The sequence below is a fragment of the Falco peregrinus genome, chromosome 6 (assembly GCF_023634155.1).
Source record: "Falco peregrinus isolate bFalPer1 chromosome 6, bFalPer1.pri, whole genome shotgun sequence".
NCBI classification, from domain to species: domain Eukaryota; kingdom Metazoa; phylum Chordata; class Aves; order Falconiformes; family Falconidae; genus Falco; species Falco peregrinus.
Genome location: NC_073726.1, coordinates 79,680,148 through 79,704,492, shown reverse-complemented (window position 1 = coordinate 79,704,492; position 24,345 = coordinate 79,680,148). Strand labels below are relative to the sequence as shown.

Sequence of the window (24,345 nt, the reverse complement as noted above, 5' to 3'; positions counted from 1 at the left end):
CCCAGCATACTAACTGTATTGCTAGACAAAGTAAGAAGGAGGTAATAAACTACCTATCCTATCAGCAACAAGAATCAAAGACAGAAAAGCCAATGCAATCAGATTACAGCACCAAACCCAAGCTAAATGCTTTGTTCTTACTAAGTTAGGCTCAGTTTTGCATTCAGAAACATCACATTTTTTCTCTTCCGCATCCCTCTCAAAAGGCAACAGTACAGCATGACCTCAGCGTGCCAATTCTGCCAGCTGGCTGCTCCCCCGTTGCAAGGAACACAGCTCGTGTGTCACATCTAGCTTGTTCCAGACAACGCTGCATCCTTCCGTAATAGTTTTCAAAGGACAGAAACCCCTGGCAATTAAGATTCCCTCGTTTGATCTCAGAGGTAATAGTGAACTAAAGCAAATAGTGAATAAAGACTGCAATTAAACTTTGTCAAGCTTTCTACTTCCCAATTCCCTGTCTGCTAACTCCAGCAAGGTTATGTGATTGAAGTCTATGTAATTCCTCTGTACAGGAGGAAGGAAACATTGCAGAATAAGGTCTAGATTATTCTGTCGCTTGTTCAAGTACTGATGACATTTGCAATTAGATCAAGTATTTTAAACTAGTCATACCGCTTTAGGAAAAGGTAGTAAGGTTGTGCAGAGCAGTGCTTTCTGTCACAATAAGGCAGACAGCAGTCATCTCACCTTCCAGTATGTATTCTCGTAAATGAACAAAGAAATAGGGGTGCAGATGAATTGCTATGACCTATTTTGTATTTGCTCCATTTCTATAATAAAGGATTATAACCCCTTCATTCATTAGGTTTCTTTTGTAAGTTTTATTCTTTAATAAAATGGTTCTATTACACTAAACCAGCAGGAAGAGCTGCGCTGAATCCATCACTTCATAGTTTTAAGGGTGGAAAATAAGTGTACAAAGCCTCCCCCTGAAAAAACTGCATTACGTCTGTCCAGATGATAAAACTGAGGTGTTCAAGGAGGCAAGTCAAACAAGGTGAGGGGAGTATGGAGGAATTCTCACCTTCCCTTCTGATAAATTCATTCTTCAAGCACCAGCCAAAACCTCCACTCCTTGCTCAGCCTGAGAACCCACCTCATTCCTTGCTGTATATTTAATAAAAACATGCAATGCATCTTTGTGAAGGACACATACCAAAATATAAGCCACTGGACTGCCCCACATGTATGATAATAATTCTTGCAGCTCTTCCTCCTACAGAGGAAAGAAAGCACAGGAGAACTGCACATGCATTGCAGGCTCCTGGTGGGTTTGACACAGAACTAGCTCAAGACTTGGTGTCATAAGTACAGCACTTTTATTTGTTCTTCTCTTCTCTTCATGCAAGAGTGCGTGCAACTCAGGACATGCAGGTACCCAACATTTATCAGCCCAGAATAAACATTTTATCAGACACTTTTCTTACAATACCAACCCATCCAACTTCTCAAAACATGCAAGTGGGCAGTAAGCCTGGAAAGACCTATTTTAATAACTGCACCTCAGTTTACAGCTTAAAGGTCTGCCCACTCCCTTGTATCTTTAAGAACTTACCACAATTGTGTAAATAAAACTATGAGGAAGAAAAGATGTAAAGAACGCATTCCTAATGCTACCAGAGTACAAGCTAAAGAATGCTTTTTAAAAGCAAAGAATTATTTTAAACAGAAAGTGAAGAAGCAATAAAGCACTACTCTCTGTTCCAAAGCATTACAAGATTTTTCAACACTGCCAACAAACCAGTGCACTAATCCCCTGAATTTTTTGTTCTTATAGCAGGTGGAGACCATGAACAGAGAAGCAGCCTTTGCAGAGCAATTATCCTCCCACTCCAGGCATTCTCTGTTGCTTTAACTCTGTCGCTAGCACCCTGTGCAGCAGGACTGCACCCCTGTACTTCAGGAGACACGCACACATAAGGCGTAGCCTGGCTCAAGATGCACCTCCCAGAGAACAAACAGGTTGTCACTCAACTCTTGAAGAAGCTCCTGAAGACAGTGATGCAGCTCTGTCGACTTGGAGGGCTTTGCCCAAGTCACTGCTTGGGCTCTACTTATGTTTTCAGAACAAGTCAGGCAGACCAATACCAAGCACTAAGGTTATATTATAAAAACAGGGGCTATACTTTTATTATTAGTAGCATACTATTACTCTGTTTATTAGCGCATTATCATTTTTACTGGGAAAAAGCTCTACTGGGACTGGAAGTTAAGAGAAAAATTTTAGAGAAAACAAGCGTGAAAGCCTCGGTTCATTAAAGAGTCAGGATACTAAAAGTGCTGTTAAAGAGCCTTTGGTAAGTTATGTGCAACCCTCTCATGCCAGGCAAGCAGCTACATTGGCTGAAGAGAAAGTCCCTTCCCCAGCTGGTACCTACAACTCACACACAAGTCACACAAAAGCAACAGCTAATGGTAAAAACCCAAGGTCTCTCAGATGCACGGTCAGTTTGCTTGTTATGTAAACCACACAACTACTATGTATTACGTTATTTTTGCTTGAATACAGAAAGTAAACTGTGTGTAAACCAAATAATGGATATAAAATAAGACCTATACTGTGAGACAGTTCTCTGAAAAGAGATGTGGGAACCCACAAAGCCTGTTTTCATTCAGTCCAGGTCTAACCCATGCATCACTGAACATTTCGATCATTTCAAAATTTCAGATGGGTTGCTTGCCCCATCCTCACAAACACTTGTCTATGTATGGAAAATGCCTTAAAGATGACAAGTGCATTTATTAGAACCAATTTAAATGTATGAAATAAACTGAAAGTACAGATGGGATATCATAATATTGGCATTTCTAAAGTTTCAACAACAGTTAAATAATGTTCCATGATATCACACACAAGAATCTAAGTAATTTTCAAGACATCATGAAGCAATAATATTTGCAGGCAGTTTAAGGCAAGTTAATACCCAACTTCCATTGAAAACACTAAGCCTGCATGCCTAATTGCTCCAGGGGCCTTTGAAAATCCCAGCAGAAATGAACAATAAGCAGTAAATCAACCCTTTCAAAATGAAAGCAACCCGCTCCCCTCCACTATCATAAGGTATTCCACAAAAAATGTATTTCACTAACATAAAACACATATTACATCATAACGGGTCAGAGACAGAGCTATGCAAAAATGATTAACAGGATTAATAGTATTTTTCTGAAATACTGAAATATTTTATTATATACTGTAGTATGAATGGGAAAAGGGAGGATCATTCCTGTATTTCCCATCTATATGCCCAGATTACTAGCATTTATCAGACAAAGAGAGGAGCATTCCTCAGATTTTACATTTCTGTACCCTGCAGACAAAAAATACAAGGAAATGGGAGCATTCCTCCCATATGCTATGAAAATGCCCTGCTGCCATTATAAAAGTCTAACCTGGTAGACACTGAAACAGTTGAAATCAGATTTGATAGCACCAGTACAAAAGAATCTATTATCTCCACAAAATAAAGTAATAAAACATTTTAAAACTTAAGAAACAGAGAAGCTCCTAAGAGATTGATTTTTCAGTACTCAGTGTCTCAATCACTCTTTGGCAACACAGAATTACACTCAGAGTATCTCATCATATGGAACGTCCTGTAGAGTAACCAGTATTAATTACTGTATTTTGGGTACTCACTGACATGGGCCTCATTTGCCAACACAAGAAAGAAGTAAAAATACTCCGTTATCTCCTTTGTTCCTACTTTGATATAGTCTTTCTTCTGTCTTTTCCATTTTGCAGCCTAAAAATTACTTCCTTGAGAGCAGGTGAAACTGATTCAAAATAAAGAAAGGAAAACAATCCCAAATGTCCCTGTTCAATAACAAATATCAATACTAGAAGCTACTCAAGACCATTTCCTTCCAGGATAAGGCTGCCATAAGGAAAGACACTTCTAAGAGAAAAGGAAGATATGGGAATGAACACCAGGTTTCTCTACCAGAAACTCACAAGGAAGAACTAGCGAAACATAAGCTTCTCACTGAGGTGAGGCTACTGTAATATGCTACGTGGTTGCTTAGGCCAAATGAGAAAAGTAATCTGCTGGGTATTTGGAAGTGCCCAGTTGAACTGTAAGACAACATTATTTCATGATTTCTTTTCTTGCTGAAATTAGGTTAGTCTAACAAGTCCTGGAGGAAAGCCACATCTTTTATCACCCTACGAAAAAAAGGTTTTGTATTTAAAAACATGCTGCTGTTTCCTCTTTTTCCTAAGTGTGGAAACAAAACTAATTTTCCACACCAGAATTCTGAAGTTAAATTGTTCAAAGTGATTTGATGGAAATAGATGGACATTTTTAAAGCAGCATGAAAAAAATCTTAAGTTGAGGGGAAGCGTTAGGGACTAATTCAAACATTAAGTTCATGCAACAATTCCCATCCATTTCCCTTCAAAGGGAAGTTGAGGTTTAGTCTCAGACATTTTCTTTTCAAGTAAGTGCAAATGTGAAAACAAAGGAATTAGGCACTGGTTTGCATTCTCTAGGACTGAAGTAGAAGGAAGACAGGCACATACTAAATAGTTATTAAAAAGTTAGCATACCTGTGATAGTAATTCAAAGACATGAGAAAAAAAAAAAACCTCCTTTACATGACCAATTCTAACCTCTATTTGTAGATCAACAATATATATTTTCATCAGTAAGGTCATGGTCAGCCATAACGCATCTGTTCACATGTAAGAGTTCTGCCACAAAAATGTACAAACTTACCTTATCTTGGTTTTCCTTATTTTTGTAACACAAATTTCCAATCAAACGAATGAGATGAGATTTAAAATCCACAGCTGGATGTGAAATTTCTTCCTGCCCTGCCATAGCGTGTGTAGCAGTGAAAATATTTACAGACTGTTTCCCAGCAAGATGAGTTAATCTCAGGGTATCTATAGAAAACAAGAACACTTTATTTAATTACCAGATGAAAATTAGTATTCACTTTGCACAGAGCTTTAGTACTAGTTGTTAGGTTCAAAGTTAACCAACAATTGCAGATATTCAGTAATATGTCAAAAGAACTTTGAAAGCTTTCTGTATTTCTTAATTTGTGCTAGTATAACCATAAAGGCCATCCCGAGGTCAGAAGGTATTTTCACATCTTTTTGACACACTTTCGTAGTTCAGACATGAAGTCTGAAGGTTGGTGCTATAGGTCGCTACTTGAAGAATCAGAACTTGTGGGCTGTTGATGATTCTGGCACTGTAAATACACCGCTAAAACCAAGTTTTTCCTTTAGTTCAAGCTTGTCACAGCAACACATACCAATCACAGAATTACTTTTTTCTCTCTTCTCCAGTCTGCTCCTAGCTCTGTAGTATAAGAATAGATTTTGAGTACATCTAGCACCTTGACACATCTTTACAAATCCTTCAGTGCCACAACCTTGGCAATCAAGAAACACTAGTGTTCCTGTATGTTAAATGCTAGCTTAAAGCAGCCAGGATTTTTTTTCCTACAGTGCTCCAGAGAGAAATCAGAGAGAAGGGAAACTAAAATCTGTGAAAACAACATTCCACAAAGAGAGCACACCCAGAAGAAAAGTTGGAATCATGTGAATGCCTGAGAGCTTGTACAGCTGAGAAGCCAATTCAATAAAGGCCACGCCTATATTTAAAAATTAAGAAGAATTTCTCCTCTAAGTGACCTGCAATACTAATAAATGCCCTGGCATGCCATTGTCCCCAAGATGCTTCATGCAACTTACACCGAAACAATAAAGATATAGCAAACCCAAGTTACAGCACAGGGCAGTAATTCTGCACCGTGCTCCTTCTGTTCTAAATGTAACATCCATATTGGAATGGGCACTAGATCTCCTGGATTTAAATTAGAAGAAACTTCACAGGTCATCATATCATAGTTTCACTCCCAGATAGCTGATACAGGAGAAGAAAAGAAAACACCTCTGTCCTGATAAAGACAAAACTACATTTTTGGCAGGTTGGTTTTTTTTAATATGAAACTACAATAGGGCCTAGAGGCCTCCCGTATGACAGCTACCACTTATATTTGTTCGTATTTTGAACTACTAGGAAAAAACAATCTCCTGATTGCACCTAAAAAATATCATCATAAAATAGCTTTGAACACAATCTTCGCTCACTGGAATTTGTTTGGTGTTTTAAATCCATGAAAATTGGCAGTGTCTCACATCCTTCTCATGGCATTCCACTTCATGTGCTTCCTTGCGTTATCGTCTTAGTCTTTTCCCACACACAAACATGTAAGAGGGAATTCCATGGTCCTCCCAAACATTCTGCCTGCCCTTAAAAGGGACCCCTGAACAAAAGGATAAAAAAAAGGCACCCCCTCCAAAAAAAAAAAAAAGTATAATAAAACCCTTGAAATTTTATTACAGTGCAGACAAAAATGCAATGAGCAGTGCATGTTACTGGAAAAAGAAGTCCAGGAGAAGGTAGAAGACAAACAGCCACCGTCCATGCATGATGCCAACACAGAGAGAACAGTGCTCTTCTCACATTGTACAGCAGCACAACACAGCAACTGCTGCCAGGATGTCACACATACTCTCAACTAAAGGACACCTCAGTCTGCCATTCTCTCATTAACCCAAAAAGCAATTATTCCAAAATGCCTCCCAACCCAAAAAGACATTTACCTCCCCTGGTGATATTCCCCAAACACCATGCAATCAAACTGTTAACAGCACTAAAAATATTGTTAACACTGCAGTATTACTGTCTAACTTAATCCCCAGATTAATGAAAATAGCAAAACACACTCCTTAGTTGACAGTTAGGAGATCATTCAGATATTTTTTCAGATCTTTTGATCAATCTTTTAGTAATTCCCCAAAAGAAATTTCTCATGATATAAACTGAAAAGAACCGCTCCATTAGAAGATCTGTTAGATGAAAATCTTTTGCACTATCTATCCTTATTTTTTTTGGTCTACAGAACTAAATACTGAAGGTGATGTAACACAATACAGATTTTTCTTGCTGGTTTTGCTAATCCAGGATTAAAGTCTGGAGTCTTATAGCCAAAACGTAGTCTTAAAGAAGAGAAACTATAGGAGTTGATAAATTCCTCTTGGCTGAGAGCACGTGGGATGGTAGCAATGTTCTAGCCTGCACCGGTTTCATTAGCCTGGAGACAGCTGTAGAGAAAAGCCATTCTGCACACAGCTACGGAAAGGACTGACCTGTAGGCTTCCAGACTTAACTGATCTGCAGCTCCTTGAAATTCCCATTTAAATTGAAAGACTTTTACAAGTATTCAGATGTTACAATGAGTAACTTGAGTTTCCTCAAAACACCAGACACAAGATAGATCTTGTTCATCATCTTACTATAAGTAATAAAACTATGGACCTGTCATAAAAAAACAGAGGCTTGGCTGGGGTTTCTTTTTGTTTGTTTGGTGGTGGTTGGATTTTTCTGTGATTTTGTTTTTGGTAGGGTTTTTTTGGCTTTGTTTTTGGTTTTTGGTGGTTTTTTTTTTTTTTACAACAAGGACCCTTATATCAAAATGGTCACAGTTAACAGCCTTTTTCTTTTTTTGGTTGTTTTTTTTTTTTTTTTTTTTTTAGCCAAAATATTACATGTTTTTCTTTAAAATCCATAACTTTTTATAATTTTCTCAGAAAATGGTGGGATGCACCAGTCTCAAAGCGCTAAAATTTAGGAAGGCACTGGTCAGTACATGTATATTTCCTCCTCTTTACTCCCTGAGTATATAGTGTCTCTCTGGACCATCCTGGCTTAATTTTCTTTGTGTACAGCCCTTCTTTCCCTGTTGTTTCTTAGCAGAAGAAATCTTCTTTCAAACTGACCTTTACAAGTCACTGAATTTGGTTAAGAATATTCAGACTGTACTTAGTTTGTTTTCAGGAATCTGGGAAACAGAAGGGAACAGACATGGAAAAATCCTTTTTCTCCTTCTTGAGGAAATTCTTCCACACACATTCAGCCAGTGGAAGAACATAGGAAGCAGCTGTCCTTTGCACAACTCTTACTGTATAAATAGCACATTGCTGACAGTTGAATCAAGGCTCTGTTGAGTCATAGGAGCTAACAGAGCAAGTAGAGAAGCAGAAAAATTCCAGGAACAAATCAAATATTTGAAAATGTAGATTACCTTAATCTCCTATTTATTTATTTTATTAAAAGGTCAGAATCATAATTACCACCAGTTGTGAAAAACATGTTTTCATTCACAGAGCAACATGATTTGGAGCAAGCCAACAGTTCATAAACTTTGTGGCTTTTCACTCACCTATGGCTGTTTCAAGCAAACCAGGCAAAGCCTGTAGATGTTCTAGCTGTCCGTTGTTTGATGTCATTTCACAAAGAACATCAAGAAGACGAACTGTAACCAGTGCTTCCTGTAAATGAAATTGAAATTTCTGAAAATGACTTATGAAGATTACCATAAGAACATAAAACTGACAATCTAAACAGAGGACGGGAACTCTCAGCACCTCAGATTCCTTGCAGGTCTTCTAAACACCCAAGAATAAATTTATGTAAAACAAGGACAGCTTTTTACAATAACAATAATGTATTACATTGCAATAAATTATTTTCAAAAGTCAAACAGTGTTATATGTGCCTTATAAAATCATAGGGAAACCAAAACAGAGCCATAAGGGATAAAATTTTAACAAAAACACAGTAGCTTCCAAAAGGAGAAATACAGAAAATTACTAGCTGAGAAAATTATTTCTGTATAAATGTTTTCTTTGAGTTTATTCAGTAGGAGCGTCCCACTTTAAAGACACAAACACCGCCTGCAAGACACCAATTTGTTGTCCGCAGGAATTCTGTAAAGTTCTGTGGTCAAATGAACTTTGGCTGCGAGAATTTACATTATTCTTGGGTAAATAGGATTGGGATCATAGATGCAGCATTTTGGTTAGGTATGAGACACACAATTTTATTTGCATATTATTTATTCAGCCAGAGAACTATTTTTTCTCACAGACTGTGTTGATATGTGCTTATAAGGACAATCCAGCACTTACAGAAACTACCTTAAGAATGTATGCCATAATTTGGAACACCACATATTGCTCAAGAACCAGACTCTGACTGCAAGATGATTCCACACAAGGTGTGGTATGTAAACTGCAAGCAGCCTTGAAAAGGCTCAGACACAGGCCACAGTAACTATTCCTTTCTTGTATGGTCTAGGACAAAGAGATGTTTTCTTACCAACAGTGTAATATTTTTGAATCCATATAATCCATATAATCAATATCACAATTTGTGAACACTATTGTTGATTATTTCAGTTAAGTACTACAATTACATACACTCTTTGCTCCTTCCCATGCTCCTTGAAGACAACAAATCAGTATAGGATCCAGGTCCTAAAGCTGTATTTTATTTTTTTTTTTCCTCATGCAGGTGTAGGAAGGTTCAAGTCTTGCACCGAGTTATCCAATAAATTGCTTTCAACAGCACACACACAGCCTCTGAATACTTTGGTCATTGTGTTGTTATGAAGTAGGAATACTCAAACTGTGTTTCAGTAAGCAGGTATTTACAATTTTAAGGCCATTTTGCATTGTTACAAGACAGTAGCTTAACCAAAAGCCTCTTCAGCTCATATACTTAACGCTTACCTTTGCACAAGAAAAGCTTATGTGCTTTAAGCACACAAATATCAATAGGCAGTGATAAATCACACCAGTAAGGTACAACAGCCCTTGTTGCCTATGTGTACCCCATTACCTATGCACATAATGCAAGCTCTATAGCAGTTGATACCACGAGGTATGGCTTTTCTTTTCTCAGCCTTACCCTTTTTCACCCCACTGCCTTTTTTAAATGTCTTTCTTCAGCGTCTTCTACATATTCCTTCCCAGGGTTTTATACTACAATCTCTCCCTTTCTTTTATCCCACAATCTGGCTTAGTTCAGCAACTGTTCCATCTAGATTTGAGAAGAGGAACAGATTATTTAAAAAGGACAAAAGAACCTCTAAATTCTTATTCACATTTGCAACTTAATACTTCCAAAAAACAGTTTAAACATCTCTGGTTGGGTTCTCCCCAGCAACTTCCCAATCTTTATGCTTTTTTTTTTTTTCCCTACACCTGTACAAAAGAAAGGCAATAAAGCATAATTTTTCCTTTTTAAGTTAAGTGACAAGATGCTGTTTGAAACCTGGAACATTTTGAAATCTGACAGCCATCTTGATGTGGATATAATTTGAAAAGTAAGTAAGGAAATAATTAAAGAGGTTTTTAAATCAACCTACTTTGAGAGAGGCTCAGAAAAGATGTTCCTTATAAAGAAAGGAAATAAGAACTTAAAATCCAGGGATGGGTTTTATTTTGCAAGTATGGTTGAAAGTTAGCGAAAGCAAACTGATGCTGAAGGCAGGCTTATAATGGAAAAGCTATTTTAAACACTGGTTTAAGCACTACAGAAGCATATGATTAGCTTTTCATTGGCTTAAGATGGAAGCAAGACGACCTGAGGCTCCTTGGGGAAAAAAGGCAGTGTTTACATATAATAAATTAAACAGTGGATGGGACACCCAGACAACATTTTGGGAGTCAGGCCAGTTCAAGGACTGTCCCAAAACGCAGATTTCAAACATGGTCATGCAGTTTTGAAGTGTGTGACAGCTTACTAGTACAGACATAGCCTGACCAAGGCACTTGGCTTCAGAGTCACAGAAAAGTCCAGGCAGAACTTAGTTTAATATCACAGTTGTTGCCTAAAGCATTTCTAATGACAGACTCTACATGTGCAACTGATTTTTTTTCAGTTAAATACAACTCGTGCAGAAACTACAATATTTATATAATCAAGGAGAAATTGGTGTAATTTTTGATAATTTCCAGTAGGAAAAGAAATAGTTTTATAAATTAAACTGGAATTTCTGTTTTCCCAAGGCAAGCACATGTTATGAATAAATCTATACACTAAATACACTTTTAAAAAACCATTTTTAAACTATTTTGTCATTGCTCTCCATTTATTCAGCTATTATGACTTATATTTTGTGCTCATTAAATGATCCACATTTCCCACCAAACAGTGAAACTCAAGTTGTCATACATCATGTTTATGTGAGAGAAGAATAAAAAGTCAGTGTCGACCAAGACAAGTTATACAGTAATATTCTGAATACTGCTGTCCCAGCACCTTCAAGTTGGACAGAGACCTCCTTCTGCTGGGCGCAAACAAACTTTTTTTTCCAAGAACTGAAACCACAGAATACTTGAAAAGTAACCATACAGGATTAAACAAAAACAAAACAAAAAAAAAAGGTGGTGGGAGCGGGAGTGGAATCATCTCAGTATATGTCCTCTTACTGCCAAGCTGATAACTTTTCCAGAAGTAGACAGTTAAGTTTTCCAACGTAACTTTGCCTAAGCAGTTGGGGGAAGCTGTGCTTCTTGGACAGATAAGAAAAGATTGAAGAGACTGCTGTGTGGTTGCTGGGTTTTGGGGGGGTTTGTTTTGGTTTTTTTAATTTTTTTTTTTAATATCTTTAATATCTTTTCATAACACCTCTCATTATAATTTAAAATTCTTCTGTCTATTTAAACAAATACAAAAAAAATTGGCATGTACAGCACTGTGTAACTATCATAAGAGCATTTAAAGATCAGTATTTTTTCACTCAGTAAATCACGACAGCCATTCTCAAGAGTTTCTACAAATTAAACTATTATAGGTTAATTTTGTTTTAACAGGAAAATGCTTCTTACTACATTTATATTGGGTAAAAAAATTTCTACATACCACTGTGGTCACTTGGCAAGACAGAAGCTAGGTGTGACTTATTTTGAAACATCTTTTAAAATATCTTATTAAGACAATGTGTTAATTACACTTCTGAAACTAAGCATGATTAATCAGTGAGAATCAGTCATTAACTAATTCTACGCCTGACTAAAACATACTAGATTTCTCAGGCTTTTTGTTTTCTAGGTAGTTGTCTTTAAAAAAAAAAAAAAAAAAAAAAAAAAAGACTCACCCCCGAATCAGCTGAAAGTATTAAAACTTTATGAGAGTAATCAAGAACTGAGACCAGTACAACCTGGCACTGCCTGCTAACAATATGATGACTTAACACCACACAAATAAGGTCACTGCAAGTTATGGTGCAAGTTGCTTTCTGTATTCCCAAAGGCATTGTTAGATCTTCAAGCAGGCTGTTGGTACCAAGAGGAAAAACAGAACACCATATTAAAAAGGCCTCTACCCTTAGATGGCCTAAACCTCCTTACTGCCCTGTATGGTGTGGCAATAGCCAGCAACTCTTGGATACTTCGTAAGGAGGAAACAAAATAAGGCCATCCAGGACAGAGCTCTGCATCAGAGGTTCCCAAAGTGCAACCCACAAACCATCTGTGACCCATAAAAGCCTTCCTATTTAGCTTGCAAAGGGACCTCATTGTGGCCACCCTCAACAGAACCAGTTCATTAAGTGTGAAGCAATAACGGATTTCTTCCAAGTGGACTGGAATTGGGGCAAGTGTCTGGGTGCTCAGGAGACAAGAGCTGTCTGCCACTTAAGAGCCCAGCAAACTCTGCAACTCGATGCTGCAGATGCTAGCTGGCCCCAGGACTGCTGCCTTCTCGGACGTAAGGTCCACCAGAGCGCCCCAAATCATTGGGAAATGGTGAAGAGTCAATAACAAAAGCCCCCTCCTGCAGGGAGGATGGCTATATACTTCAGACAGCTCCCCTGCGCTCAGCCAGTCACACACCCTGCAGTTCTCCATGATCAGAACCTGATGTTCACATCACAAACAGATCAGGAGAGCCTGCCTTACAAGCAGCCAAATACATTTTCAAAGAACAACTATTTGGGAACTTAATGATGTATTAATTATCAAGTTATCATCAGTTATCTCTGTTTTAAAACTCCCCCAAGATTTACTTTAGTACTTCTAGATAAAAAAAAAAAAAAAGGCATTTACTCCATTTTTACCCCAGTTGGGTGTGGAAATGCTGCTTCCCACCTACAAATAAAATAAACATATTAGGTTTTGATTCATATTTTAGTAAAATATAATTCACAACCCAAATAAGTTACAGAAGTGATCCTTAGAAAGAACATAATAAAACATCCAAACACATGACAACTTGAACATTCTTTAACAATGTGGTATATTTATTTTTATCTCAAAGTACTGTATTCTTTGTCATCCTTAAAAGCAAAATTGGGCTTCTGTCTCACAGATTCTATTGTGAACTCTGCTACTACTTTCCCTATATAAACTAGGAATGTACACAAGTGCCACTTGGGTAGCTGTGGCAGTGAAAACTCACCACTTCAGATTCTGGTACTATAATGGCTTTTTATCAGTCATACCTCATCTTCTCCAGAAGTTAACTTGAGCACTGCTTCACATTTCTCTTGGAAACATCCTACAAGGAAGTCAGCATGTCTCATAAACACATTAATTTCTTCACTGGTAACTGGGTTCTTCTCACTTACTTTCTCCATCATCAGCTCCAACAAAGTAACTCTAGAATTAGAAAACAGCCTGTTAATCAAATTCAGTAAGCCATATAGAATTATCAGGAAAATAAGCAGATACAGTTGTTAAAAACTATACAAACAATTAGCATGCTAGTAACAGAGCTGATTTTTAAAAATAAGAATGTTTATGAACAGCAATCAGTTCCTGCTTGCTGGTTTATTTCTGCACGCTATTAATTTAATTCATCATTCATTTAATACAATCTGGCCAGACAGTCAAGTCTATTTAAATTTCTAATTTCTTATGTTGTAACACAACATTAGTGTGACTGCATATTCCGTATGTCTAAAATTTCCAGCAAAACAGCTCTTAAAAGCTGTTGTTAAGTTCAGCAGAACAAACACAGAGTATATGCCAGCTTCCGTTTGAAAATACCAGCTTTTCACAGCCCTTGCCTTGCACAGAGTCCTTCACTAATTCTCGTCCCCAAATCCAAAGCAATTCTGATCAGAAACAGAAGAAATAAAAATTGATATGCACACTGCATTCTTTATAACTGTTTTATAATTGCCGCTAGATGGACTAAAATAAAGCCAAGTTGATTACTCATATACCCAGCAAGCCTTAGTGTATTAAATTAGCAAGTAAGCAGATACATAAACAAAGCTGTCCTATAAAATGTACTGGGGTCATTTATTTTAACAGCTTTAATGTAATTTTATTACCAATATACCTTCGTATTGTTATGGCAAACTAGGAGTATTTTGTGGAAGTAGGACTTTAACATGGCAAAGACCCTCCTACAGCTTCCCTGTTCAACTCCAGTGCAGAGGAGCACATGGGTTAGTGAAGTCCCACTGTAATTCTCTCAACCTGAAAGAGCACTATTTATTGAATGAATTCAAGAGCAGGCTTGGGGTTTTCTTTCGCTAATATATTTGCAATTCAGATGGAAGGACTGACATTTAAACATGTGGAATAGTTCAAATGCTTTTTCTTTTTTTTTTAATTTACCAAGCAGGTTGTCACAAGGGGAAGAGAGATGTCTTTTTCTGTGGAAAAAGCACGGTCACTGCTTTATTAACCTCCAAGAACTCACCCCTATTAATCACATAACAGCTACTCAGTTCTTGCTAAACTCAACCCTCAATGTCATTAAGACAGCTGCAGCAAACAATTATCTGAACGACGACAAAAAAGCTTTTTCAACACAGTAGCACAGAAATGTGCTCAACACATTTGGGAAAGGGTGGACTCCAGAAAGAAAGCTGTCAAACACTGGTAACCTCTCTCACAGGCTTCGCTTATGTATGCAACACAGCAGAGACACAGAACAGTCATTCTGTTTGTTCTGTAGGTTACAACTGGGTACCATAACTTACCCATCTACAAACTACCAGAGTCCAGTTACCCAACACCCCTAACTGAACGACAGCTTTCAGATTTGGCTTACTATACAAAGATCAAGTTGAGTGCACAGACGCGTCATTCATCCCCAAGACAGGGCTAGATTTTACATGCCAGTTTTACCAGGTTTAGAGCCTTTCAAGCATATGCTCAGCTAAGAAAACAGGCTGCTCGCAGACTTTATGATTACAGGAATTAATCCAATAAAATGTTTTCTGCATAACAGAATTCTGGTCAGCTATTGTTGCACCAATAATCCAAATAATACATGTTTAAAAATGACAAGCAATCCATCTGTAAAGAAGCTGGAGGATTACAACATACTTCCATAAACTGTGTTAGTGAGATGAAACTGTTGCCAATAGGGAAAACTGTTGCATTATGCTTCCTCTTGCAAAATCATTGGGGTGCCCTTTAGGACAACCATAATCCTTCCAGAGAAGCAGGACTGGCATTAAAAGAAATTACATACAGGTTGTGTGTTAAAATTTGCTGTTCTCTTTAGGCATTCATGTCAAAACTGTTTTCCTGAGTTTTCTTCCAGGCACAGTCATTCAGGACATGCCCATCTTTCCTTTGAATTTCAAGCAAGCCTTGCCATTCAGCCACCAATTTCCTGAGAGCAACTCTTTTTGTTCTGGTGCAAGTTCCCTTACATTCTTTTCTTCTATTGTTTCTCTCAGTTTTCTTCCAAGACACTCAAAATTTTCCAAGTTAGTTCTCCCACACAAAGCAATTTACTCTTTTCTTTTAAATAATCTCACAACTGGTCAGCCACTCAGATGACAGTTCCTACTTGTTTGCCCATAGCTAAACACAACAGATACGACAACTGGTAGTAACAGTTTTAGCATGTCTCACAAAAAATTTTTGTAACCCTCAGTTCAACATCTAAAATATAATTTTGTATATTATAATTATGATTGTATTTCTATTTGGAAATGATCATGCATTAAGTGTCATCTTCCTTTGCTTTAGGCACCACTTAAGAAGATTTTTTTGTCGACCTCTTGCTTTATTTCCCCCTAACCAAATTTACATCAGTTCTTTCTGAAGCTGAACAAATTGGCAAGAACTTAGAAAATACGCAATCATCACTAAAACACATTTCTGTCTCCTACAGTCTGCAAATAAACCACAGCATTAAAGTGCAATTTAATTCTGGATGTTCATCATTACAAAATAAAGTGAAGTCTTGCTAAGCCTGTGTAAAAATACTGTTGTAACATTCTACCAATTTTATTATCCCCAAACAATTCTGTATCAAGCATGCTTGGTTTACATAACCTCTTAGTAAGTGCCAGACACTTGAAACATTATCTCTCTGTGACTGGACTTCTTCCTGAAAAACTTCACTGGCAGCAACAGTTCTATGAGACAAATCAGGTCCTTCCTCAAAACTTCCAATTCTTTCATCTTTGAACAATACTTGTAAGCATCCTATTAAACAAAAATTGGTAAATTTGCAAAGGACTACAACCCCACACTACCTTCTACTATTCTGTGTCTGTCAACATTACCAAGAACAAAAAAACACCACAAAACTGTCATTAGCAGCCCTGCAGCTGAACATAAACAAGAAGTGGTGCCGCTTACACCACTTAAGTGCCCATTTCCATACCCCATAAATGCTGGTAATTCAATCAACGGCTACGTCATTCACTGAGCACACTTCACATGAAATAACACAAAAATCAAAACCAAAGATGCATCTTAAAAATGCCTGAAGCAATTCAGTTGCATTTTTGTTGCTGTTAATTAAAGCAAGACCCTTTCTTGAAAGGGACAACACAGATGTAATAATTTTGAAGATTTTACAATAATTAGGACTATCAAGGCATGAACTTACATTGTCCATGCTCAAGGCTAACTTGAATTAAAGCAAAACAGGCTTGTTCTAAATATTTCTGCCAAATACTTACACACACATGCAGGGAAATCTCAAATCTGGCAAAGAATTCAAGAATCTACAATCCTTTGGCGCAATACCGTAGCCATATGTTTCTGCAATAATCAGTTGCAGAGAAACAACAGGCATCGTCACATCATCATATGCTTTTCAAACCCAGAATACCATTAAAAAAGCTGATCATATTATCACAGTATTTATTTCAGGCCATTTGCAAACTCAGACATGCAACTCCAAAGTGCTTAAATTTGTTTGGAAATGAAAGGGAAAGTTGTCCAAAAGTCAGGAATTTTAATTGAAAAATCAAGACTCCAGATCCACTTCTACAAGAACTACTTCGTGGCATGCACCATGGCCACTGTATCACAAATGCTCTAGATTTCAATTACAGGAAATACTCTGAATAGTGCGAATTCTGTGAATAGTGCAAATAACTGCGGTTATGCAACTGCATACACTTTGGTTATCTAAGACAACTGCCAACTTTAAGAGTCACCACTAATGTATGTATTCGCAAACTTTCTCAGCACAGTTCATGTCGTTCAGTAAATACATTTAAAATAAGCGTATTTAATGTGCATGATAGAGAATACTGTAAGCGAGTGACCATATTCATGAGCTCAAGCTGCTTTCCCCAGACACCTCAATACCGCATCTGTCCTTTCTTCATTTATATGACTTAGTCAGCCTTACTGGACACCCAGTGCAGCAACTCTTGCGGTGAAGGCTCCTTGTCTCGCTTTGAAACAATGAATGCCCCATGGTTTGGTTTATACGGTTATTTTTTTTCTCCAGTTAATGACAGTCAAAATGTTTTTATCTGAATTGGATTTGTCTCCTCATATATCTCAAAAAGAATGCATTCTTAAATATCCTAACATTATACAGGAAGATGCCACAGCAGAATTTTCTTCTATAGCTCAGTTGCGAGAGGAGTATTTCTACACCACTTTTTACGTATGTTTGACAGTAAATTAAGCAGTATCAAATTCATAATAAACTGTACTGTGATTATGTTTTTTAAAAATTTAATTGAGTTTACTTGATTTGCAGAACTCTTGGGGTTGATAACAAATTCAGTAAATACACTGTGACTAGCTATCCTGTATGTGATCGTCTGTATGATACCTTGTCCTGGTTTCAGTTGAGACAGAGTTAGTTTTCTTCTTAGTACCTGGTGCAGTGCTGTGTGTTGGATTTGGTGTGAGAACAATGCTGATAGCAAACTGATGTTTTTGGTTGTTGTTAGGGAATGTTTATACTAAGTCAAGGACTTTTTTCTTGGGCCCTGCCAGTGAGAGGGCTGGAGGGGCACGGGAAACTGGGAGAGGACACAGCCAGGACAGGTGACCCGAACAAGCCAAAGGGGTATTCCATACCATATGACGTCATGTTGAGTATATAAGCTGGGGGAAGGAGGAAGGGGGGGACATCTGGCATTATGGCATTTGTCTTCCCAAGTAACTGTTACGCCTGATGAAGTCTGTATTTCCTGGGGATGGCAGAACACCAGCCTGCCTGTGGAAAGTAGCAAATGAATTCCTTGTTTTGCTTTGCTTGTGTGTGCAGCTTTTGCTTTGCTTATTGAATTGTTCTTATCTCAGCCCTTGAGTTTTACATTCCTTTCCAGTTCTCCCCCCATCCCTCTGGGTGAGGGGGAGTGAGCAAGTGGCTGTGTAGTACGTAGCTACCAGCTGGGGTTAATTAAACATGACATACCTACACCAAAAGCCTTTCTTTCAGTCAAGGTAGCCAACCACCATCTGTAGCACAGTGTGTGCAACGAATCCTTTCTAAAAACTGATTACATCTACTGCTTTAAGTACAATTGAACATCCTAACCCAGTCCTGGCTGTCTTCAATGGGTTTATGAAAACATACAAACAAATTGCCATTCATGACATCCACCAAAAGAATTAAATCTAGCTTGTTCACTTAAAACAGTCTTTCTGGGTGACTGGTTACGGAGCCCCTACCTTAAGATAGATTAAGCACACAGCTCACTCACTCCTATCTAGTCATCCTGAATAAAGGAGGAAGACAGTATTTCCCTTCTTATCATTCCCACTCCTTGTTTTCCATCCCTTACCTATACATCAGTAATATTTTATGTATGGCTCTCAACCTATCATACACTCTGTCTTTGCCTGCCATCCTTTTCATTTTTGTAATCTCTGATCAGCATTTGTAACAACACTGTAGCTTTAGTCACAGCAAAACACAGAGGGAAATAAACCACTAAGGCATTGCTTTGTTTACTGCTTTGTCTTTCACCTGCAAAAACTATAGGAGGAATGGGCTATATTCCCCTGGGCTAATGGGGAATAAAAGCAGCCATGCTGAATACATAAACAAGATTCAAAATCTTCAAGTAGTTGCAGAAGCTGTAGACTTCTAGTGCAGGATTCCCCAAAACTGATTATTCTAACAAAATTTTTAATCTTTCCCAATTCTCATTTAACACAATTGTAAACAAGCATTTTTCCAATTACAGCAGTGGCCATTTCTCATCCATTCAGCATAAATTTATTTAAACACCTGAAGGAAAACTAGCCAGTTTCTTTCAGGGTTAAGGTTTGTTGAAGCATTTTATATTTTCAATAGTGGAAATACTAAAAGATTAAGTAAACATGGGCATCTGTACATCTACATTTTTCAGATTCTGCTAACCAGTATTAGACACACTTCCAACTTTAGTAAAGGCTTCCTTTTAATTTCTTGTAATTACAACAGGAGTATGAACAGCTGAGGACATTTCAAATACAGCTGCAAAACACTGCAGGGTGTGGTGCTCTTATGAAATCAAGACACAGGCATGAAATTTTTTTATTTTTTATTTTTTTTTAAGTATTTCTTTACCAAGTAATGGCGCCAACCTGGATTCTGCAACCCTACATAAATCACTGCCAGTTGTGGCTAAGCTGTAATGTTAACCAACCAATTTAAAACCATTACTGACATAGAAACATGTATTTAGAGATTTTGTGCCAACTATGAAACCACACAGTTTTTCAATCATGTGAACAGGATACTCTATATGGAATGCTAAATACTAAAAGCCACATTGGTTTTTGGGGTTACCTTTCTTGATTGCTCAGTTTGGCATAGAGGGCTGTTACCAACTCCGGACATTTCAGCAAATGGTCTGTAACAATCAAGAACCTAAAAAAAAAAAAAAAAAAAAAAAGTGTTACTGGTGCTACACAAACAGCATCTACATTTACTCCAAATAGTGATGGCTGTTTTTACTTGTAGATGACCATGTGATACGCTTCTGGTCTGTTTGCTAATAGATACACATTGTCCCAAAATAATTGCACATTGTTCTGCAGTAGTTTTGCTAATACAGCAATGGCCAGCTCCCATCAATTCAGCACACTTTAACTCAAATGCTTGAAGGGAAACTGGTTAGAGTGTTTTGCCAGTTATACAAAAGGCACACCACAATTCAAATAATAAAATGCTTAACCAATTGTTTATGCACATCAGCAAAAAGCCCAAACTCAAGCTTGAAAACTATTATGATACTTGTCACAACACTTTATGAACACCAAACAGTCAAAAAAGTGCAAATAATTTCTCTTTAAAAAAAATATTGTAACAAAGCATCAAAGCAAACAGAAACTTGTCAGATGCAAGGCAGCAAAACACTGTTCACAACTTACAAAAAATACCCTCCTTGTGTAATAGGAACCTAAGCTGATAACCAAACTTTACTCCTTACTCTACAAGCCAGGTAGGTATGGTCAGTCTACCTTTGTGCTAAAGCCAGTATTTACACCAATCACTTTCCCAAGCACCATTCACAGCAGTCAACAGCAGATGCTAGCTATTTAATTTCAACCCAAGCACCTACCTGCAGCATTATGCGGAAAAAACAAAGTATGTAAAAATATTTTTCTCTGCAAATTACATTCCTAGGAGTACTGAGAGTGTTATATATGTTGCATAGGTGTACGCATACTAAATTATGCATTTTTAAAGCAGCATGTCTAACTATTAAACATAAAATAATTACAGGTCAAAAAATCTCAGAGTATCCTCTGAGCTGATGAAGCTACTGTGAAAGAATAGCTAAAATAATATGAAAACCAAGTGATTTCAATATTCCTTCCACCTCCTCCTCTTTCACTTTGCTGACAGCTTTTTATTTTGTGTATCTGTGATCTACTACGTAGCTAACAGAAAGATAGAACACAGAAGCCTTCCAGCTGTGATAAAGTATTTTTTGGATGAATGCTCAATGACAATTGGGAAAATAGGAGAACAAGAGGTCCAAAAGATTAATAGCTATTATATTTCTAACAGTAACTCTGGACTTAGCCAGCATCTGGTTCAGTTACTGTAAACTAGAGTTTTTTAAGAGCGGGAGGGACAAGAAAAACTATTTAGTGCAGTGGGGTTTTTTTGTTGTTTTTTTTTTTTTTAATGCATTTGTACACACATTCAAGGAAAAAAAATTAGTGTAAGTGTAGGGAATCATCAACTTCTGGCATTCTGAGCAGTGTAACATTGATTCAAGAGTTTCTCAACACAAATTTGAACCTGCAGACTTCCCCAAAGTCAACAGCACAAATGTATTCCAACTGAGCAGCACAGACTCAATCATAACAACTGAATCAAGCCATCAGCAGGGTAGTCAAGGGGAACACTTTTACAGTTCCTGAACTGACAATTCACAGCATACAAGCCATCCAGCTGATAATGAAGTACAGTAAAAGTGCTTTTAAGGAAACAGTCTTGTCTGATTTTTCAATTTTGCAGTTGGAACTAAGACTTTAAATCTTAATTTTCTTGACTAAAATTACTTCAAGGAGATTTTGACTATTTGTCTTGTAGTTAAAAAAAGAGATCAATAATTATCACAAAAAGATCTAATGTTACTAGGTGCACATTAGTGATTACTATTGCAAAGTGAAAGTCCTGTATTTTAGTCGTTACTTGGGTCTACACTCTTGTATTTATTCACACACCGCTTTCACATTCTGTGGACTAGACCTCTACTGCTTGAGGAGTTTGCAGTATTTCAGAATAACGTTTCTGCTTATGAAAGAGCACAGACCTCTTTATATCCTTCTAACACTTTTAGTTTCATGACATGATGTAACACCTTAGAAATTTCTGCTTCTGTATTTAAGTTTCTCTTTTACCTTATCCACTTCCTGCATTACTGTGTCACACAGAACAGAGCACTGGCATATCTTTCAAGAGCATCACCAAGAGATAACAGAATCAGCCGTGCAGTAAAGCACTTTCAGCTCTTGCTACCATGCCCAGAAATTCTGGTGGCAGTTAAGCAAGAGCGCAGCAAATTAAATGTATCTTTAGCCCTCAGCTCTCCTGTTTTTCATTTGGGGTAGGGGAGAAGAGGAGGAAAAGTAAGACCATCCACAACTCTGAAATAAAAAGAGACTTCAGCTTTGGGATACTAACTGTATATGGCATTTCAGATGCACACAAAAGGCTTTGGTAGGAGATTTAAACTCTCTTTGGGAGCCAACAGTAGAACCACTGGGATATACTGAGGACCACTGTAATTCACCGAAGGAAATGGTGAAAATTAAAGTTGTTATGCAAGCGTAACACAGTAACAAATGAACAGTGTTAAATATGCCAATTTTCTTGATTTTTTTAAAAACTGTTTGGCTAAAATCCTAAAAAAATCAAGTGCTTACATAGTAGATAAACACAGGAGATGTTCAGTTCAAAGACTTTACAACAGCACAAGGACTGCATTGTACCAAATTGAACTTGAGAAGAAGCCAAGATGAAACAGTATAAGCTACATTTGTGCTCAGTATATTCCAAATGACCACTAAGCTTGCTCCAATCAAAGCCGGGTGTAAGCAATCAACTTTATAATCAAATGTCATGCTCAATATTAAGTTGATTTGATCCCATTAAAAGTCTAGAGAACAGTGTCCTCAGTCTCAGAAAATGAGGAAGAAAACCCCCAGGAATTTTTTAGAAGAGAATCATCATGTCTTTTTCTATTTGATAAGCAAACTTCTCTTCCAATCTCAAAACCAAAAGCATTTTTCATCATCCTAAAATAATGTCACTCTGTCCAAAATATTGAGTAAGAACAAAAGAGCTATGTTTACTGTAGTTTAACAAACAAATGCAACAAATCATCCACACTTTTGGAGGAAAAAAACCCACAAACTTAAGACAGCTAACCTTTCAAAGCCATAATCACCAGCCTTTTTAGATGCTAAAAAAGCAATTATGCCACATGAGAAATGGTTTGGGACCAGAACATATATTAGAAGCAGAGGTATTTTTTGTCCTTGTACAAGAAAATATGCACCCTACCAAAACTAAGAAACAAGTATAAAGCTATTTATTAACAAAAGGAACACATGCCCTGTCACAAAGATCAAAGAAACTAGGTAATTCACCCCAAACACCAGCACTCAAAAGAACAAGGAAACACATTTCCATACTAAGGCTCAACCCAAAGTTATCAAGGACCACAATACTCCTCTCCTGAGCTGAATCAAGCACAACAGTGAATATCCTGCCATCCTCAAAAGGCATTACCCATAATGAATGCATCCCCCTTACAGGCCACGATACTGGTCACCAAGTCAACTCTCAGGTTTAGAAGACTGAATTCAGATTGTCTGTAACATTTCTTTGATTCAGAAGACACTCCCATTCAATCTGATAGCTACATCTGAAAGGCACTAACAAAAGATTTTTACTTATGTGTGAAGTTGGAATTTTTTTTTCATAAAAGGTAACAAGAAAAAACTAGAAGACTATTAGAAACACAATCACTTCTTGCTCCTCCTTCTCCACAAAATATACAAGAAAGGGTGACAAGACAAACATGTGAGACTGGGCTTTGAAAGACAAGAGAACATCTGTGCCAAGACACTGCTACTGCAAAGAGAAAGTAGAAGCTGCTCAGATCTTTACAATTAAGGAAACTTTTTCAATTGTCATTACTATTTAAAACCACAGTTGAACTTGGAACCTGCAACATAACTCCAACTTTCCTGGAATTAAAAAAAAGAATTACTTACTGAAGAGTACAAGAAGGGGGTGGGGGACACCCTAAACTGTCAAAGAGGAGAGAGAGTTGCCAGCCCAAAATGAAAAGAAAAAAAAAAAAAAGTCACATTTTCTGGTTTCTCTACCACATGCATACCAATTAAGCAACAAGCACTCTACTGAGGAGATCCATCGTTGCCTTTAAATCTGTGCCCATGGGCGAGACTCCTTGCCACAGGAGCACTAGTTTCTGTCCACACTTCTTTCCATAAGCCAGGACAAAAATCACCAAAGGCAAAAAATGGGGAGGGGGAGCCCCACATCCTAATCTTTACAGTCATCATTGAGCTGTGGTTTCAAAAAGAGAAAGTGGATGTTCAGAAAATCTTACTTCCAATGCCAAACAGCTGACCACACTCTTAATACTCTTTTGGCTTCCAGAAAAACGTTATTATGGCTCTTATTTTAAAATGGAGGATTTTTGTTCCTTGCTCTTTAGGAATCAAAAATACAACCTGTTTTTTCTTTCCATAGTAGCTACGCTGCCCCATGCACACGCTTGGAAAAACTGATGACACAAGCTATACTCTCATCTCTAATGGAACCA

At 37.4% G+C, this 24,345-nt stretch overlaps 1 protein-coding gene across 3 annotated transcripts in view; it reads right to left on the bottom strand.

Annotated features, from left to right (window-relative positions):
* Positions 1-24,345, bottom strand: part of ATXN10 (ataxin 10) — a 103,836-nt gene that overhangs the window by 42,521 nt on the left and 36,970 nt on the right. For all 3 annotated transcript variants that reach the window (XM_055808239.1, XM_055808237.1, XM_027789434.2), the window contains exons 6-9: positions 19,821-19,901; positions 13,312-13,468; positions 8,245-8,353; positions 4,722-4,891 (exon numbers count right to left, since the gene is read on the bottom strand). In XM_055808239.1, coding sequence (XP_055664214.1) covers positions 4,722-4,891; positions 8,245-8,353; positions 13,312-13,468; positions 19,821-19,901 — 517 coding nt within the window. The remainder of the gene's footprint in view (positions 1-4,721; positions 4,892-8,244; positions 8,354-13,311; positions 13,469-19,820; positions 19,902-24,345) is intronic.